We start from the raw sequence: 20,377 nt of genomic DNA, 5'->3' as shown, positions 1-20,377 counted from the left end.
CTCTGACTTGCTCATAAAATCTTTCTATTACAACTCTATTCTTAACTTTGCTCAGAAGGAGACTCTACTACTGGTAATAGGGATTCTTGACCTGAGTCCCTGGATAAGCATCAAGTCATTTTACTTTAACCTACTGAAATCATTTGCTGTATTGTGTGTGCATTTTGTCAGGAGAGAATCTGGTTTTCAGCGGTGTCATAGAGGCTTATTCTGAAAGAACCACTGTACTAGAGGATTCAGAATGAGCACTGCAATGAGCCCATATAATTTCATAATTTTCTGCTGTCTTTATATGAACTTTTCTTAAAAATCAGAAATTATCACAGGCCATTACTCCTTAGAATGCAGTCAGCATAAGTATACAGTAAAGGTTGGCTCATCAGGTTGGTATCTGCCTTGAAATTATGCCTTACTGTAACACAGATTTTAATACCAGTCGTCTTGATGCACAGTGTTGGCTTTGGTCATTACTGAATAAACAATTAATTACTAATTGAAACTGTTCACCAATGATACAAAGATAATTGAGCATTAATTGATTGTTTTCTGCTAATTTTATTAAGACTTTTTTCTTAATTAACTTTTTTTTTTTTTAATCCTCACCTGAGGCTATTTTTCCATTTATCTTCAAATAGAGTTAGAAGGGAGGAAGACAGAGAGAAACATCAATGAGAGAAACATTGACTGGTTGCCTCCCGCACGACCCCAACCAGGGCCAGGTACTGAATTGCAACCAAGGTACGTGCCCTTGACTAAAATCAATGAACCCATAACTCTTTGGTCCACAGGCTGATGCTCCAACTGCTGAGCCAAACCAGCCAGGGCAGGAAGAACTATTTTTAATCATAACTCACTGAAGAGAACAGATTATATTCTAACTAGTTATCTGATATGAATACCATTTTTCATTGTGGTTATGTACCCATTTGTTTCATTTCTCAACATATTTAGTATTTTCAGCAAAACTGAGAATTCCTATCATTTGTACATTCAATACATATTGAACAACTGCTATGTGCTAGACACTTTTAGGTAGTCAGCATACTGTGGCAAAAACAAAACAAGCATGATTCCTGAACTTAACTAATAAGGGAAAACAGATCATCAAATAACTAAGCCATAGTTAAGATGAGAAGGGCAGGAAGGAAAAGATCAGGTGGTCAGGAAAAACCCTGCTGAGGAGGCACTGGCTGCTTTTCATCCTTCCAGCCTCAGGAACTAAGGAAAAGGTGGGGAGTACAGCAGTAGAGGGACCAGTTTTTCTGCAACCTTGAAAGAAAAGGAATGCTACACTCAAAGTAATAAAAGAGTATATACAGAAAAAAGTGAGCAGAGAGAGCAGCTAAAAATGTGAATAGAGAGGGTAAATAAGAATAAGATGATAGGGTCATGCTAAGCGGATTGGATTTTATTAAGAACCAACCTAAGCGTTTTAAGAAAACCGTTGTAGGTGGAACCAGTTAGGAAGCCATTAAAATAGTACAGGAGATGGGACAGGGGAAGGAGACAAATGGGCCCTGCCATGTTCCTAGCTATCATATACCACCACCACTTACTTTATACTTGCTGTACTTAATTTATATAAGTTGTTCTAGAAAATAGTTCTATGATAGTCATTTCAAATCTACTACATTAGTATTAAATCTCAATATTGAGTCATTTTATACTTTCAATTAATATCCAGTAAAGTTTATAATAAAAATGTAAAACCACGGGGAGAAAATATTTTGGTCTTGTCCCAAATTTAAATCATAATTTTATATTGTATCTATTTTATCTTGCCTTATTTTGTAAATATGGAAACAAAACTGAACAATTCATAAAGCGATGCTTTCTTTTATACTTATAATACATTAATAATGATGGATAAAAAATTTTTTAATTGGGTATAGTAAATTACAATAATGACCTACAACACCTTTCCCCCCAGGGTTAGGAATGTACTGCATTGCCAGTTTATTTATACCAGGGTCCCCAATATTTTATAAGTGCTATTCTCTAGCCATTCAATAAATATTTGAGTGCCAACTATGCACAAGTTACTTTTTTTAAGGTTCTTTTTTTCATTAAACAAAAAATAAAGTGGTGGTTCAATAACCTCCTTAAATGTGGGCATTAAGCTAGAAGGAAGAAACCCAAAGCTTCCAAGATCCATTAATATATTTTCTCTTGCCCTGTAATGGGAGAACCGGGAGAAGGAGGAAAATGATCTGCACCTAGTAGAAATGGCTAATGTGACAAGAGGGAAATTCTCCACAAGTTCCTACAAAATAATTCTTCCTTTGAATCTTCTTCCTCACTATCCATTTATCTCCTTAACTTTTCTTTCCTCCATTTCCATCCCACTCAGGTTGTTTTCAGCTTTGCTCCTACTTCAATCTGTTCCACTATCATTTCTTTCTAGGCTGATCTACATTCTTCTAGATCTTAATTTTGCAGGATGTGCTTAGTTAAAGCATTTTTTTTTTAACTTGCAGATTTAGAGCCTGTAAGTAGCTTAAATGAGTCACACTTTATACTCTGAACTTCTTACTAATAAACCAGGTCTTCACTAGCTAGGAGTATTTCATTCCCAGTTACTGAATGGGTCTTTTCCACTGTACAGAGGATTTGAGTGAGGTCATAATGTAAAATGAGTATTTATTGAGTAACTCCTACGTGTGTGACACTGTTAAATGCCTTGTATGCATTATCTTGTTTCATTCACTTAAGCATAGGATGTAAGTACACTTGACCCTTGAACAACTTGGGGCTCATTTGTTGGAAAAAAATCTACATGTAAGTGGACCTTTGCAGTTCAAACCCTCATTGTTCAAGGGCCAGCTGTACTATTATTTAATAGAATAGATTAATGCGACTTAAACAGATGGACGTCAATGCGACTTAAACAGATGGACGTGAATATGTGATGATATTATTAGGTGGCTTTGCCTACTTATATGTCCAATAACTGTGTTGTATTCAGATATTTTGAAGGACAAATGTGCTATCCTGGTATTTAAATTCCAATTTATTAGATAAACTAAATACTTGAGTCCTCACCCACTATGTATTTTCATCATAATGCCATAGGGTGGCACTGTTGTGCTTTGGCTGAATGTTTACAAAATCATCTTTTCTGTTGCTGTCAAATCTTTTATTTTGTATGTGATGGCTTTCCAGTGATTGTGCTAGGTTGCTTTTTGTGTTAATCAGCTTCTTGAATTGGCATGCATATTTAAATTTTTTCCCTTGATTACCCCATCACATTTAGTTAAGAAGCAGAGGGCTTCTTGAAGGTTATGAACTTGAAGAAATCAACAAATAAAATGATTCTATAGATGGCAAGCATATCTTTTCAAATTTTAGGTATTTTATATAGTATTCTGTTAAACTATAGTTCCACTCAAATTATATAATCTTGTCTTTCAAATCCAAGGTAGCTTTTCTTCCCACTGTTTTATTTATACTGTTTGTGCAGCAATCTCTTCAAGAGGAAACAATTCATGATTTATATATTTATGGTGTTTTCATTATTTTAAATCTTCAGATTTACTTTCATTACATTTGCAAACTTGCTTGCTTTACTTTCTTTAGTGTGTAATTTGTCAAGCCAGTTACTAGTGATGCTTGCCTTTTAACAAGGTAGTTTTTTATCCTCACCCAAGGACATTTTTTCCATTTTTTGTTCAGATAGAGCGGGAGGGAGAGAGAGGAAGAGAGAGAAAGAGAAACATCGACGTGAAGGGACACATCGAGTGGCTGCCACCCGCACGACCAACCAGGGCCGGGGACAAACTGCAACCGAGGTACGTGCCCTTAGTGGGAACCGAACCCAGGTCTCTCTGGACCGCAGGCAGACGCTCCAACCGCTGAGCCAAACCGGCCAGGGCTTAACAAGGTAGTTTTTAATAAGGGCCTTAAGGAAAAAGCACCAGACTGTCAAAGGGATTGATTCATAAGCCCTGGTACTCCTAAGATCACAGTTTAATATTTCAATGCTGTTACATGAAATGACTTTGAGCTTTTCTGGGCTACTTTTAGGGAATACTAGTTTTACCAATAACAAACATTAGATATTAATGGAATTTTAAAATGGATTGTATTTCTTGAGGAGAGGAAAGGGCTAAGGAGTAGCTAGATGAATTAAATGGGTGTAATAAACTTGAAAATAAATGAAGATCTTTGTTTTCAACTAAAAGATGATATATTATTGTAGGGTTCTGGGAAATATTTCCTGGCTAAACAAGAGGAGATTTTTGATGGTTTTGAAATGGGGGTTTGGGGGGAATCTTAGTTTGGGGGAGAACTGGCTTTTACTATTTCTTTATTGTAGGACAGTGATTTTTAACCAGTGTGCCGCAAGAATTTTTAAAACATGCAATACCTGGCTATTTAGTCAGGGCACTGACCTCTTTTTCTTTAAATTGTCAAATTATGAAATGACAACAGCCAATAGTTGTCCATTGTGAATGAATCAGAATTATACCTATATTTTATGTGTGTGTCAGATCGGCATAAGAGACATTTTTTGATGTACCGCAGAATTTTAGTAAGTACTCTATGTGTGTCCTGAGTTGAAAATCGCTGCTGTAGGAGAAACTAAACTCCCTGTGAAGATAAGGATCTTGTCTGCTTTCCTCATCATGATAGTCCCAGCATCTAGCTCTTGGGCATTTTTAGCATGACTAATCATAATAGGGGTGCTAACTGTTGAATTCTCATGGGGGAGTAAGTGATTAAATGCCAGTTAAAGCATCAAGTAGGGGGATTTGACATCTTTTTTCCAGACATACCATGTTGGCAGATGTCCTTTTTTAGAGTTGTAGTCAGTTAGTTAAGAATGTCAGATTTTGTTGGGTATTTTAGAAATGGGAGTTGGAGCTGGAGTAGACAAGCTACATTGACAGAATCTGCAGAGGGACTGCCTACAAGAGGTTTTCTGGAAAATAATGGGGTAGTAGAACATTTAGGAAATAACAAATAATAGTTAACATTTATTATGTTCTCATCGAATTTTTTCTTTTTCTTTAGAAAGAGAGGAAGGGAGAGAGAGGTAGAAAAGTCCATGTGAGAGAGAAAACTTTGTTCTCGGCTGCCTCCTGCATGCCCCTACCTGGGGATCGAGCCCACAACCCAGGCATGTGCCCTGATCAGGAATCAAACTTCTCTGTCCATGGGGTGACGCTTGGTCTACTGAGTCACACCAGTTGGGCAATATTCATTTATTTATACAGTAAACATTTGTGTTTACCTACCTTGGGTGCCCTGCTTTCTGATAGGCCAGTTAAGCTGTAAGTGTGTGAGGGTAAAAACCATGACTTATTTGTTTTTAACCATTAGATCAACACATACTTGAGTATTATTTGTACATATTCTATATACCTGTAGAATAAATGGGTGGTGATAGAAAGTTCCTGCCTAATAGTAGAAAGAAACAAACATATAGTTATAATATTTTGGAAAAATATAATATAGAAGTCGTACAGTATATTTTAATTTGTGTCTTTAACCCTTAACTCCGGGAATCAGATCCTTTGAGTTCTGTCCTTTATTTTTAGAATGCTATGTAATATTTTGTTGTCTGTGGAACAGTGGAGTTAGGGATATACTTCAGATTTTTAAAAAATGAGTCTGTTTCATAGTATCACCAGAAGAATAGAGATTAAAATCTGTTTAATTTGGAGAAGTCATATTAGAAAACGTTAAAACAATTATTTTTGAGGAAATAAGTATATTTTCCTGTCATGGTGATAACTTAACAATAAAATAATAATTTTCAGCTTTCTACCCATTTCCAAGAAATTACAATAAATAAATTGTCCCCCTTTTTTTCCTGTTACATAGCAAAGTAAAATTTAAAACCCCAGGATAGAATCGCTCTATTTTAAGAGTTCTTATGGATTTATGGTTTTCTATCATTTAGGAATTTCCTCTTAACTAAAATTCATAACAGGTTTGGCTGCTAAATTTATTAATTTTGGGGTGGCATCTATTGATATAACCATATGATTTTCTCCTTAAATAGTTAATAATTTGTGGAATTTCACTATTCCTATTAACCTATCTTTTTTCTGGGCTTACCCCAGCTTGTCATTCTTTTAATTCCCAACTTTATTTGATTTGCTGGTATTTTGTTTAGGGTTATTGTATGACTGACTATTCAGATGTAAGATTGGCCTATAGTTTAATGTGCTGTCTTTAACAGATTTGGCAATAGAACATCTATTTTTAATTCTCTATTTCTTCAATTGACAGGTCGTGGCTCAATTTCAGAATTCTTTCATATTATGAAAAGAAAGTTTACCAACAAAGAATGGGAAACAATCAAAAGCTTTAAGGATGAATGGACTCAGCTGGATATGTTCTATAGAAATTGGGTATAATTTCTTACTAATTTTGAGAATAAATGCCAGTGATAATTTAATTATCTTTGCAAAATATAGGAGCAAAAATTTTTTGGTTACCTGGCAGTTTATACACTGAAGTAAATAGGTCCTTACTTGGGAACTTCATGATTTTTATGTATACATTATTACATTATAGTGGAATTTTAAGAAAATTTAACATATATTTAATGCTCAGAATGTCTACTTTTGAAGTTAGTTAATTTAATTATTATAAGAAACCTTTGAGGAAAGTACTATTATTGTTGCATGTTACATATGAGAAAGTGGAGGTACAGGGAGCTTAAATGATTTGCCTCCATGCCTACTATAAAAGTGAAAAAATGTCTCTATGCCTACTCTAAGAGTGAAAAAAATAGCTTATAGCCATAATGTATTATAAAGATCCAGATGTTTGGGCCTGTAGTATGTAGAGTATGAAGAAGTTTATCTGTTGAAAGCTCTAAGAGAAGATGTTTTTCTATATCTTAGGCACTGAAAGAAAGCTTCATAAAAGCCATAGGTATTGGACTAGGATTTGAACTGCAACGACTGGAATTTGATATATCCCCTTTAAACCTGGATATAGGCCAGGTTTATAAAGAAACACGTTTGTTTCTTGATGGAAAGGAAGAAAAAGAATGGGCATTTGAGGTAAGAAATTTATTAGGATGGCTGGAAATGTAAAGATTTGCTTATGTTATGCATATGTGTGAGATTAATTAGTTATTGAAACAACATAACTGGAATCCAATCCTGGTGCTCTGAAGTTGAAGTCAAAGATACTATGAGAACCTACAGCATTCAAGCTGATACATGAAAGACTAGTCATAGTGAGTTAAGTGAAATGGGAAAGGAAAAGAGGCCCTGGAATAGAAAGAGCTTTGTGTGTATAAACAGCCAAAGGAAGCCGTTTGGACTGTGCTGTGATGAGGGACTTCCAGGTTAGATTAATAATATCATGCAGGGCATTATGGGTCCTGTTAAAGATTTTGTACTCTTTCTGTATTTGATTTCTGTCACTAGCAGTTCTTAGTTGCTAGTGAGAGAGACCCAACATGAACTCATTTAAGCCAAAAAGATACTCTGTAGGCTACTAGAGTGTTTCATGTAACTGGGCCTCAGAATTAACTACAATTGGGGACTGGAAAACTCAGAACTCTTTTATATTTTACTTTTGCCTTTCTATATATCCTGGTTTTAGTTTTCTCCCACTGTTGTTTCTCATTGTATACATCAGTTTTCTTAACTTGTTGGTATATGTAGCAGGAATGGCTGTCTACCACTCTTACATGTAACAATTTACAGGATAAAACCCCACCAAGATTAGTGAACTCCCCTTCTCTTCCAAGCCCTAAAAGTCCTGGAGAAAGGGACTCTCTGGCCTATCTTGGGTCTGGTGTTTATCTTTGGACTAGTCATTATAGTCAAGGAAATTGTCTATTGTGATTGATTGAGTTTGTATCAGGTGTTTAGAGCCCAGCAAATGGTTGTATACTAATGTGCTTGTTTCTGTATTAATCACCTGAATTGTGTTCAGAGAAAGTCGGTGCCCAGAATAAAGAATTAGTGATGAGCAGATAAAATTGGAGGTGTTCATTAATTTTCTTGAAAGGATTTAACAGTTGTTTGTAGAGAGTGGTAAGATCAGATTCATATTTTAATACCGAGTACTGAGTTCTGTCTCTGTGGAGGTTAAGGAAGTAAGATGTCAAAGATGTTATAAATTCTGTGACGTAATTATATGGGACACTCTATTGAAAAACTAAATAGTAGAGAACAAATCAGTTGTAAGTTTGAGATGCTATAGAAATACCCAAGTTAAGGTGCCTGTGAATAAAATGAAGGACTGAGCTAAAAGGAAAAAAAAAAAAACATTAACAAAGGCATGGTAGTTGAAGCCATGGGATTTAACTTGCAGCTGTGAGGTTACCTAAATTAGAAGAGAGAAAGGCCCTAGGACAGCATCCTAAGAATACTAATAATTAAGAGTGGAGTGTAGGAGACAAAAAGAATGAACAAAATAGTTATAAATAAAATAAGAGAGGAGCATTAGGGGATCCAAGGGGTAGAAAATATGTTGAGAAAGAGAGATGTGTCAAAACTGCTAACATATCAAGTGAGGTAGGGATTTTCTCAGCTTAAGAGGAAATTATATTTAGGACATTCTAAGTACAGTTTTAAAAATTATAACCAATAAAAAAGCTTTAATACTTAAAAGAGTAAACCTCAGCCATTTCAATCAGAGGGAATCCTTTATTCTCAGAGCTGCCCCTTGTAGGCGGGTGGGGAGGGAAGAGGCAGTGACCCGACCAGCTGTGCTTCACCTTCTTGGGTGATAGAGATGTATGAGTTCCTATGTACCAAATAGATGCTGTGGGAAATGGTAGCCACTGGGCTTGCAGTGTCTTGAAAGGACCCCACTCAAAAGGAACTCGAAGAGGCAGTGGACAGCCTACTATTATTAGTTGCTGAGGGCAGGACTTACAAGAAGTGTGAATGCACTGCTAGCTCTAGGCAGTGGTACAGGGAAGGCTAAGGAAATAGAAGTGGGTCTTAGAAAAAACTACAGGTGCCCACCGTGTGAGGTAAGCTAGCATTGGGATTCTTCATGTGACTTAGGGTTCTAAAAACTGCATTAATCAGCATTGGTCATTACTCTGCCCCTTTCCTCCAATCTCCTTCCTTTGTGTCACCTGCCTTAAGGAAACCAGAATGGAAGAGGAAGATTAGAAGAACAAAGCGAAGCTAGGGAGCAAGGTTGTGCATTTGTTCTAGGAGTGAGATGGGATTTTTTTAAGCTGAAAGTGGCTGAAGAGCTGTGGGATTTGTATGAAGGCTTCTCCAGGAGCTGGGACAGGAGATGCATCAGGGCACTGAAGGTGGCTGTGGGAGAATAATGAAATTCTTCACCAAATGTCCCTATTTTGTCAATTCAGTGTACCACTTACAAAAGTAAGGAAACCGTGTATGTTAGATGCATATATTTAAGTGTGGGTTTATTATACTATAAGCAGGCCCAGGAGGAAGAGTGAAATGAACAGAATGAGTCTGGTGGTGCAGACAGCTAGAACTAGCAGTTAAGAAAAGAAGGATGAATACAGAGCAAGGAAAGCATACCTGGAGTTGAGCAACACAGATGGGAGGTTCCTGCCTGGGCATCTCCAAAGCACCCATAGGTTAAAGAGCCGCCAGCCTTTGGGGCATGCATCTGAGAAAGGCATAGGAGTTCAGTATACAGCTGTGGCATGAGGAGTCTTCCCTGCCCTCTCTTCCCCTTCGTACTTGCGCTCACATACACACTCCACCCAAGCTGGAAGAACGAGAGACAGCACAATGAATGGGTGTGGGGGATCTGCAGTTAAGAAGAGAGATTAAATTAATCTCTTTCCCCATTGGAGGCTTCCAAACCTGAATTAGATTTAAACTGGGTTGGTGGGAGGAAGTAGCTCTTTATGAGGTAAGAATAAAACTGAATTTGGATCGAATAGGGCAAGAGCACCTTGATTGAGAGAAAATTTGATACATGAGAATGACTAAAAATGTCATTTATGAGATCTGTTCAAGATTTCATCCGGGGAAAGAAAAATAAATTGTCAAAATTTATTTAAATGGAAATGGTGAGAGATAAGAAGTTGCCTTTTATTCCTGCACTATGCTGTCTAGTTCCATTAGTAAACTGAGAGCGAGATATGAAGAAGGTTCAGCTCTTTTCCACTTTTTACATGTAACTCCAAATGGAAGATCTGTACAGGACAACTTAGCTACATTCTGCTTCCTCCTTTCCCTGCTGTATAGATTCTACTTTCTGAAAGAGCCAGAGTCATGACTATACACCATTAGCCCCATGCCTAGGTTTTTCCTCATGTGTACTGGGTGACTAAACTTAAGTACACAAGCCTTTTGAGAAAGTACTATTGCCTGGGGGATTGGACAAAAGACAAATCCCTAGTAAACCCTACATGTTGAGGACTGCCGTTTATGCATATAACCAGTGAATAACTGAACTACTGTAGACTCATACATTCTTTTCTTCATAGTGTGAACTGATTTAGTTATGCTGAAAAAAAAGTTCTATTTCTGCAGACAGTATTAAAAGAATGCCTGCAGGGGTCAAAGCTATGTATATGTAACAACCTTAACTCCAGGTGTTCATCTGGAAGGTATCTACTGGCACCCAAATAAATGATGCAGAAGGATAAGGATACTATCCTCCAAGAACCGAAGGACAGTGCCATCACAGGATATGTGGTAACATTCTACATGCTGAAAGAGGGGCATTTATTTCCTTGAAGACTCAAAAGAACACTATAAGTGAAAATTATATGAAGAAAAATATTTTTTTAAATATCTGCTTAGTGTCTTTAATAACATTCAAGAAAAGAGCATATCTGAAATGAAAGCTGGGGCCTGAAGGAGAGAATAGGCTTGTCATTTTAGTGGACAGACCGAGAAAACTGGTTGTTGCCACGATTACCTCTGATACTCACCTGAGATACAGACACTGCAGAACTGCTGATCTAACTGGTTTCCAAAGTAATTTTATAGTCAGAACATCTCTGTATGTTATAATGTTTATATTAACATATTCAGCGTAAAGAATGGGAGGACAACCATGTGTCAAAAAGAATAGTTTCACTTATAATAAATATTGCAAGCTTTTTTTTAGCCAAAGGGAAAATACCTGTAACCTGTTAAATCTTTTCTGATACTTAGCTGGTTATATTTTTTCCTCTTTAAACATATTTTCCTAAATTTATTCTAATTTTAGTATTTGTTAATTTGGATCATCTTAATGTATGAAGATAAGAAAAACAGGGTAAAAGATATAAAGTCCCTAAATAATTCAATTTCTGATTGTAGTTTGCCTTAGTAAAGTGGCTTGTCAGTGGAAATTTTGTTTAGATTTTTTATAGTTAATACTATTCTCTGCTAACAGATGCAGTATCTATTACATTTTAAAGCCCCCCCCCCCCCCCCCCCGCCCCACAACCCTGCTGCCCGCATTGTCTCATACATAGGGGAAAAGAGAAAGTTGTATATTCTATGTCTTACCTATAAAATTGCACCATGATTTTTCATAGGCTGTAGTATGTAGTAAACTAAATGTTTATAAACCAGTATTGCAATCTGATTTTTGTTTGTTTTAATCAACAATTTTTTTTCAACTTTTATTAATTTTTGTTACAGATGTTTCTCCTTTTTTCTCCTCAGACACCCTCCTCCCCATTCCACCCCTCACCCCCCTGGTTTTTGTTTTTAATGTTAATTTTAAGCATATACAAAATTAATATCACTAATGAAGGCAGATGGCTCTCTAGATGTACCTCTAGATAGGACATTTTATCTATGTAGTACTCTGGTTTAAAATGTATTATATAAATCATTAAGAAATAGCAGACAATTACCAAATGAGCAGTATTCTATTAGTAAAAGGGGGAGAATGGGGCTTGTATTTTTAAATGTTAATGTCAAAAGAAAGGCTAGCAAGACATAACAACTGAATGCAACCGCTTAACCCTAGACTGCCTCCTGTACTAGAGTGAGGGAAATGCTATAAAAGACATTATTAGATTAGTTCAAAAATTTAGAATACAGCTGGTAGATTTAAGTACTATTTACATGTTATATTAACAAAAATTATTAACTACTATGGTTTTGTGAGAGAATATTCCTGTTAGGAAAGACATACTAAAATATTTCAGACTAAAGGATCAGAATGTATTTGACTTCTCCTTAAATGGTTGGGGGAAGTGAGGGAATCTGGGTGTGTGTGTGGAAAGAGAGAGGTTGAGATTTTAAAGATGTAAACAAAAGTATATCTAAGTTTACATACTTAGTAATCTGAATTTACTTTTTATTTTTTAGGAAAGCAAAATAGATGAGCACCATTTTGTTGCAGTAGCTCTTAGGAAACCCGATGGATCTAGACATCAGGATGTAAGATTTTAAGATTTCTCTGACTTCTTGTAAATAACTTGTAAAAGCATGAATTTACCTCAATATAGAGTTTGTTTTTTATTGGTAGAAATAATCATTTCATTTCATTTACATCAGCTTTAGAGAGGGTTTTTGTTTTATTTTTAGTTTATAGATTTAGAAGTGTTTTTTGTTATTAAATCTTTAGATGATCTGAGATTTTACAGAAAATTTTAAGAAGGATGTTGCCTGCTTCACTTTAAAATACTTAAATGTTGCAAAGAAAACACTTTGGTAATACTGTCCAAGTACTCACAGTTTCAGTTGAAATTCAAGAAAAACACTACCTTAGTCTTCATAAGAGTGGTTTATTTTCCAGTGAATATCTTGAGTATAATGGTACCAAGTTGACAGTGAGTAACGGAATTATCTGGCACAATGAACCCCTTCCTCCTTTTGTAATACTATATAACATTGGTCTCAAGTCTTCTTCCCATTACAATATGTTTTTACTTTTTTCTGCTGTAAATTAGAAGGGGAAAAATTTTTTTTTAAATGACAAAAACCTTAAGGTCAAGGACTCTTAGCCTACATATAGATTTGATTCTGCAGTAGTATTTAGTTAAGGAATACTGATAATGTTATAATAACCAAAACTCTATGCATATTATTTTTAAGAAATCCGTGTGAGAGAATTTGGCATGAAATATATATATATATATATCTCATTATCTCTAGAAAAAGAGCTCAGTCCACAGGCTGTGCCTTAGATAGATTAACAAAGGATTAAAATTCCTCATAGATTGTCTTCCTTCAAGAGGGATGGCATATTAAAATTGACCCCTGTTATCTGAAGATGTTCTGACCAAGGTGCCCTGTCCTTGCTACCTATCATCTTTTACCTCAGCTCTCCACTCTGCGGGTACTATATATTTCCATAGAGCTTTATATGTAACATTTGTGCGTGGGATACTTCCTTTTTATTTCACTGGAGAGAGCCTGTTTAGGCAGTGGAATTGACACAGTGGGAAAAAGACTGGAATACTATGGAAGTTCTGGGTTCTAGGCCTAGATCAGCCATTTAAACCTGTGTTGTGAGCTTGTGCAAAGTGGTTGATTTTCCTAAGCCTCAATTTCTCCATCTATAAAATTGAGATAACAACCATATCAGCATATCTGTGAGACATCATCACATTAAATAGGCACTGACCTTGTTAAAACACTATATAAGATCAAAGTAGTGTCTTCTTTACTAGAAAATAATAGAGTGTTAAAGGAGGTCTACACTGGGTTCAGTTGTGAACAAAGGCTCAATCTCACAGAATAAGATATAATTTAAGTTTAGTGTAGAATGAATAGTTTCTGAAAGAAGTTTTGTATCTCTGGTTATTGGAATTTTATTAATTTTATTCTCTAGAGTATTTCTGAAAAGTTTGCCTTGTGGCCCCCCTCTACCAGAATAACCCACTTCTTGTTATATATTTTGGGATTCCTTTTAACTTAACCTCCTGAATTTGTATTTTTGTGGATGTGTGACTCAATAACTCCACATTTTAAACAAATACCACAGGTTATTGTTATATACAAAAAAAAGTGAAAGGTTATTTTATGTTTTCTTCTGAAGTTATATTGACAATACTAATATAGGGAGTAAAAACAATTAGAAATCCTACTATGTTGTACTTTAATATTATTGAAATGTAATTTGGTCTTACTCTTATTTTTCTAATTTTAAAGATTAACATGCCGTGTAGCAATGAGGTAATCTATTTTTTTCTCTTTTAGGCTTCATCTCAAGATGCTTCTAAGCCCTCCCAGAGGCAGTTTACTATTCTTACCTATAATGATTTAATATCATCTGCTGTTCCTATGACCCCCGAAGATCCTTCATTTTGGGACTGTTTTTGCTTCACAGAAGAAATTCTGATACGAAATGGTACAAAGTCATGATAATGATAAGTAACAAAGGAAAGTGAAAACTGTAATATTCTGTATTCACTAAAAAATAAATGCCTAATACTATCAAATTTTATTTCACAAAACAGTTTGAAAAACAACTTTTCCTATTAAAAAAGTATACTCCCAGTTCAAGATAACTTAGTAGAATACATGTTTACCTTTTCTTTCTTCCCAGAATCTCATGAATGGACTGAAGAAATAGAAAAGGGTGTCAGAATCTTAGGTGATATGGGCGTACCTTGTTTCATTGCACTTTGCTTTATTGTGCCTCACTTGATTGTGCTTCGCAAGTGTTGCATTTTTTACAGATGGGAGGCAAGACCGTGCACCAGCAAAAACACTACGACTTGCTTTATTACGGTCATCTAACTGAACCCCAGATATCTGAGGCATGCCTGTGCATGCTTATTGTAGGAAAAAGCAGAAAATGCAAATATGTAATAAGGAAACATTTAAATTCAGACATAACTATATCAGAGATAACTTTCTAAAACCTTTCTTGGCAAATGAATCCATAGTAATATACTTGTTTTTTTAAAAAAATGGGAACAATACTGTTTTATAATTTTTTTCTCTTAACTGTACATCTACTGTTCATAAATACCACTGTGGCAAACCTTGTACTGGCTCCAAAGTATTCTATTGAATGGCTAATATCAGTTAGGATGCTTTTGGCTAGAAGGAGCAGTGTCCAAATATAATTGACTTAAATAACCAAGGACATTTATTATGTCATCCAACACACAGATGAGAAGGTGTTAATAAAGACACTTGTTTGACCTCAGCCTCAAAACAAGCACAGTTTGTTTTGCTTTAGGCCTGTCTCATGGTCATGACAGCTGCTGCTCTAACTTCCAGCTTCACATCTTCATAAAATTGCATCTAAAAGTCAGGAAAGGCTGTTTTTCCTCTCACATCTCAGTTTTGTCAGTGAGGAGTACATTTCTCACGAGTCCCTAAAATATTTCCCCTCAGTTTCCCTGGACTCAGATCAGAGCACTGAGAAAGCCTGTCATTAGACTGGAAAGCAGCCTCATGGCAAGGAAGAAGCTGAGGCCGGCAGGGTTGGGAGAATGGCACCGAGGGGAAGCCCCTTGCCTGCCTTAAGGGACGTGTGCCACAATTGACTCATGTTTTCCTCTCTGTTGGACGTTTTGATTGATTGCGACTTTATTGTAAGCAGTGGTGCAGTGAATATCCTAGTTAACCACATTTTGAGGTATGTGCTTAATTACATCCTAGAGAAAGTTTCTGGAAGTGAAATGATGGGTTCAAAGGGATTAAATTTTTTTGGAGCTTTGATAAGAATTGCCAAATTGCTCTCCAAAAAGATGGTGCAACTGACACTTCCAGTAGTTTTATATGTGTGACCACCCTTTCACCCCCACACCTGCACACTGCCTGGCCAATTTTAGATACTTTTTAAAAAAATTCAGTCTTTGCCAATATAAGTGAAAAATGGTACCTTATTTTTTAAATTTCTAATTCTTTCATTACAAATAAGGTTGATATGTCAGTGTTGTTGTTGGCTGTTTGTATTCCTTCTCTAATGAACTGCCAGTTCATTGTCTTTGCCGTTTTTCATTTTAGTAAATAGGACTTAATTTAAAGTGGGAACATAATATATAAAATGCCAAGACCATCATATTGATGACAGAATCTATTATGTGGTTGTATTGCATGTCTTGGGAGTTGGTCTTGTTATTGTTTAATATCAAGAAGTGAAATAATTTTATTGTTTCCATTATTAAAATTAAAAGTTGTAGGTAAAGTGTATAAAATTAGATACTTAGTAACAAAAATTTGGAATGTTTTATAATTTTTTATTTTATTAAGCATGCCCAAATATTCCAAGTATAGTAAATAATGTGTTTTAATGGATCAAGTAGCATTGATAATAAAGGAAGCATTGTTATCCCTAGCATGAATGTAATGGTGATATGAAAACCTGTCATCTATCTTGTCATTATAATAATAAAACAATTAACATTGAATTTTTATGAGCCAGATACTGTCTAGATTTTGTTTTTGCTTTTCTGTTCTTTCTGAATCAAATTTACACATACACATAGTTTAAAGAGTCAAATAGATCTATAATGTTTTTTCTAAATGAAAGATAACACTACCTTGACTTCTTTCCATTTCCTGACTCCAGAGCAAGTTCTTTCAACTTTTTTGGCTGAAAAATTTTTTTTTTTTTTTTTTTTTTACTTATAAATATCTGCAAATAACATTCATATATTGCTTTTATTTGATTTTCTTATTTTGGGCAGTTCTTTCTTTCTTTTTTTTATGTTTAGCTCTTTTTCATTGGTAGAATTTACTTTTTTTAAAAAAAAATTTATTTATTTTATTACAGATGTTTCTCCTTTTTCCCTCACTGATTGTCCCTCACCACCCTCCCCACCCTGTCCCCAGCTTTGTTGTCCATGTCCATTGTTCATGCATACATGCATATAAATTCTGTGGATTATCTCTCCCCCATGACCCCCTCTTCTGGGGATTGTCAGTCTGTACCCCACTTCCATGTCTCTGGGACTACCCTATTACTCAGACAGCTTTATTCATTATATTCCACAAATAAGTGAGATCATATGATACTTGTCTTTCTCTGGCTTGTTTCGCTTAGGATGATACTTTCCAGGTCCCTCCATGTTGTCTCAAATTAGGTCTGTCTTTCTTACAGCTGCATAGTACTCCATTGTGTATATATACCACAGCTTTTTTATCCATTCATCTACTGATAGATATTTGGGCTGTTTCCAGATCTTAGCTATTGTAAATAGTGCTGCTACAAACATGGGGGTACATATATTCTTTCTGATTGATGTTTCAGGCTTCTTAGGGTATATTCCTAGAAGTGGGATCCCTGGGTCAAATGGAATTTCAATTTTTAATTTTTTGAGGTAACACCGTAGTGTTTTCCATAGTGGCTGCACCAGTCTGCGTTCCCACCAGCAGTATAGTAGAGTCCACTTTTCTCCACATCCTCGCCAACTCTTGTTTGATGATTTGTTGATGGCGGCCATTCTGACAGGTGTGAGGTGATATCTCATTGTTGTTTTAATTTGCATCTCTCTGATGATTAGTGATGTTGAACATTTATTCATGTGTCTCTTATCCATTTGTATGTCCTGTTTGGAGAAGTGTCTATTTAGTTCCTCTGCCCATTTTTTAATTGGGTTCTTTGCCTTCCTTTTGTTGAGTTGTATGAGCACTCTATATATATTGGAAATTAACCCCTTATCTGATACATCATTGGCAATTATGCTCTCCCATATAGTGAGTTGCCTTTCCATTTTGATGATTGTATCTTACTGTGCAGAAGCCTTTGAGTTTGATATAGTCCCATGTGTTAATTTTCTCCTTTGTTTCTGTTGCCTTAGGTGATGTATCAGTGAAAATTCTGCTGCATATGATGTCCGAAATTTTGTTGCCTACATTTTCTTCTAGGATTTTTATGGATTCATGAATCACATTTAAGTCTTTTATCCATTTTGAGTTTCTTCTTGTGTATGGTGTAAATTGATGGTCTAGTTTCATTTTTTTGCATGTAGCTGTCCAATTTTCCCAACACCATTTATTAAAGAGGCTGTCTTTACTCCACTGTATGCTCTTGCCTCCTTTGTCAAATATTAAGTGAGCATATCGTCTTGGGTCATTTCTGGGTTCTATATTCTGTTCTATTGATCTGTGTGCCTGATCTTGTGCCAGTACCAGGCTGTTTTGATTACAGTGGTTTTGTAGTTCAACCTGAAATCTGGTAATGTGATTCCTCCAACTTTGTTCTTCTTTTTCAAGATTGCTGTTTGGAGTCTTTTTTAGTTTTATATGAACTTTTGAAATACTTGTTCTAGTTCTGTGAAATATGTCGTTGGCATTTTGATGGGGATTGCATTGAATCTATAGATTGCTTTGGATAGTATGGACATTTTAATGATGTTAATTCTTCCAATCCATGAACAAGGTATGTGCTTCCACTTTTCTATATCATCCTCTATTTCTTTTTTCAATGACCTGTAGTTTTGTGCAAATAGGTTCTTTATTTCTTTGATTAAGTATATTCCTAGGTATCTTAATTTTTTTCCTGTGATGGTAAATGGGATTTTCTTAATATCTTTTTCGGTGAGTTCATCATTGGTGTATAAGAATGCCCTCGATTGCCCTGGCCTGTTTTCCTCAGTGGATAGAGCATTGGCCTATAGTCCAGAGAGACCCGGGTTCGGATTTCGCTAAAGGCATGTATCTCAGTTGCAGTTTGTCCCCAGCTCTGGCTGGGTCATGTGTGTGGCAACCACTCAATGTTTCCCTTTCACATCGATGTTTCTCTGTCTCTCTCCCTCCCACTCTATCTAAACAAAAAATGGAAAAATGTCCTCGGGTGAGGATAAGAAAAAAAAAGGAATGCCATCAACTTCTTGACATTAATTTTGTATTCTGCTACTTTGCCAAATTCATTTATTAAGTCTAGTAAATTTTCGATGGAGTCTTTTGGGTTTTCTATGTATAGTGTCGTGTCATCTGCGAATAATGACAGTTTCACTTTCTTTTTTCCAATTTGGATCCCTTTTATTTTTAATTCCTGTGTGATTGTTGTGGCTAAGATTTCCAGTACTATGTTAAATAAGAGTGGCGAAAGTGGGCATCCATGTCTTGTTCTTGTTTTTAAGGGAAATGCTTTTAGTTTTTGTCCATTGAGTATGATGTTGGCTGTAGGTCTTTCATATATGGCCTTTATTATGTCGAGATATGATCCCTCTATTCCCAGATTGCTGAGAGTTTTTATCAGAAATGGGTGCTAGATCTTACTGAATGCTTTTTCAGCTTCTATTGATATGATCATATGATTTTTATCTTTCATTTTGTTTTTGTGGTGTATCACATTTATTGATTTGTGAATATTGTATCAGCCTTGCATTCCTGGGATGAATCCCCCTTGGTCATGGTGAGTAATTTCTTTGATATATTGCTGGATTCGATTTGCTAGTATTTTGTTCAGGATTTTGGCATCTATGTTCTTTAGGGATATTGGCCTGTAGTTTTCTTTTTTGAAGTGTCTTTTTCTGGTTTTGGAATTATTATTATGCTGGCCTCATAAAACAAGTTTGGAAGTCTTCCGTCTTCTTGAATTTTTTGAAATAGTTTGAGGAGAATGGGTATCAGTTCTTCTTTGAATGTTTGGTGAAATTCCCCTGTGAAGCTGCCCATGAAGCCGTCTGGGCTTGGGCTTTTGTTTGCTGGGTGAGTCTTGATTACATCTTCAATTTCTTTTGTTGTTATTGGTCTGTTCCAGTTTTCTATCTCTTCCCGGTTCAGTTTTCGGAGACTGTGTTTCTAGAAATTTGTCCATTTGACTTAGATTGTTGAATTTGTTGCCGTATAATTGTTCATAATAGTTGTTAATGATCCTTTGTGTTTCTGTTGTGTCAGTTATTATTTCTCCTCTTTCTTGTCTGATTTTTTGTATTTTTTGTATTTGGGTTCTCTCTCTTTGTTTCTTGGTGAGTCTAGCTAAGGGTCCATCAATCTTGTTTATCTTTTCAAAGAACCAGTTCTTTGTTTCATTGATTCGTTGAATCGTTTTTTTGGTCTTCATGTCATTTATTTCTCCTCTGATCTTTACTATTTCCTTCCTGTTACTTGCTCTGGGGTTTTCTTTTTGTTTGCTTTCTAGTGCTCTAAATTGTGAGGTTAGATAGTCTATTAGAAATTCTTTTTTTTCTTGAGGTCGGCCTATAGTGCTATGAGTTTCCCTCTCAGAACTGCCTTTGCTGCATCCCATAGATTTTGTGTTGTTTTGTGTTCATTCTTATTGGTTTCCAGGAAGTTTAATTTCTTCTTTGATATCCTTGGTAACCCATTCATTGTTCAATAACATGGTATTTAACCTTCATGTTTTCAAATGTCTTTTCATGTTCTTGTTGCAATTGATTTCTAGTTTTATGTTAGGCAGTTCTTTACTTCCTAATATAACGCTTTGCTATTCTGCTTTCCAACCATTACTTATTTTCTGCCTTGTTCCTTTTTTCCCAGCATAATTATTGTAATTCAGTGTTTACATTCTCAACCATGATTAACAATGTTATTATGATTATGTAAGGCTGTACACAGCTGAATGTATTATTCTTACCCTA

General features: G+C 35.6%; 1 protein-coding gene across 6 annotated transcripts in view; it reads left to right on the top strand.

Annotated features, from left to right (window-relative positions):
• Nucleotides 1-20,377, top strand: part of AASDHPPT (aminoadipate-semialdehyde dehydrogenase-phosphopantetheinyl transferase) — a 76,622-nt gene that overhangs the window by 3,965 nt on the left and 52,280 nt on the right. For 5 of the 6 annotated variants that reach the window (XR_004959283.1, XR_004959284.1, XR_004959285.1 and 2 more), the window contains exons 3-6: nucleotides 6,238-6,359; nucleotides 6,858-7,019; nucleotides 12,234-12,305; nucleotides 14,070-14,220. Coding sequence is in view for 3 of the 6 variants with exons in the window: in XM_036259282.1 (XP_036115175.1) it covers nucleotides 6,238-6,359; nucleotides 6,858-7,019; nucleotides 12,234-12,305; nucleotides 14,070-14,220 (507 nt within the window). In the remaining 3 variants the exon portion in view is untranslated. Of the gene's footprint in view, nucleotides 1-6,237; nucleotides 6,360-6,857; nucleotides 7,020-12,233; nucleotides 12,306-14,069; nucleotides 16,238-20,377 lie in introns of those variants that run through there. The other variant, XM_036259280.1, reaches the window with a different exon arrangement.

The sequence above is a fragment of the Molossus molossus genome, unplaced genomic scaffold (genome assembly GCF_014108415.1).
Source record: "Molossus molossus isolate mMolMol1 unplaced genomic scaffold, mMolMol1.p scaffold_m16_p_13, whole genome shotgun sequence".
In the NCBI taxonomy this organism is placed as follows: Eukaryota; Metazoa; Chordata; class Mammalia; order Chiroptera; family Molossidae; genus Molossus; species Molossus molossus.
This window is presented reverse-complemented; position numbering and strand designations above follow the sequence as displayed.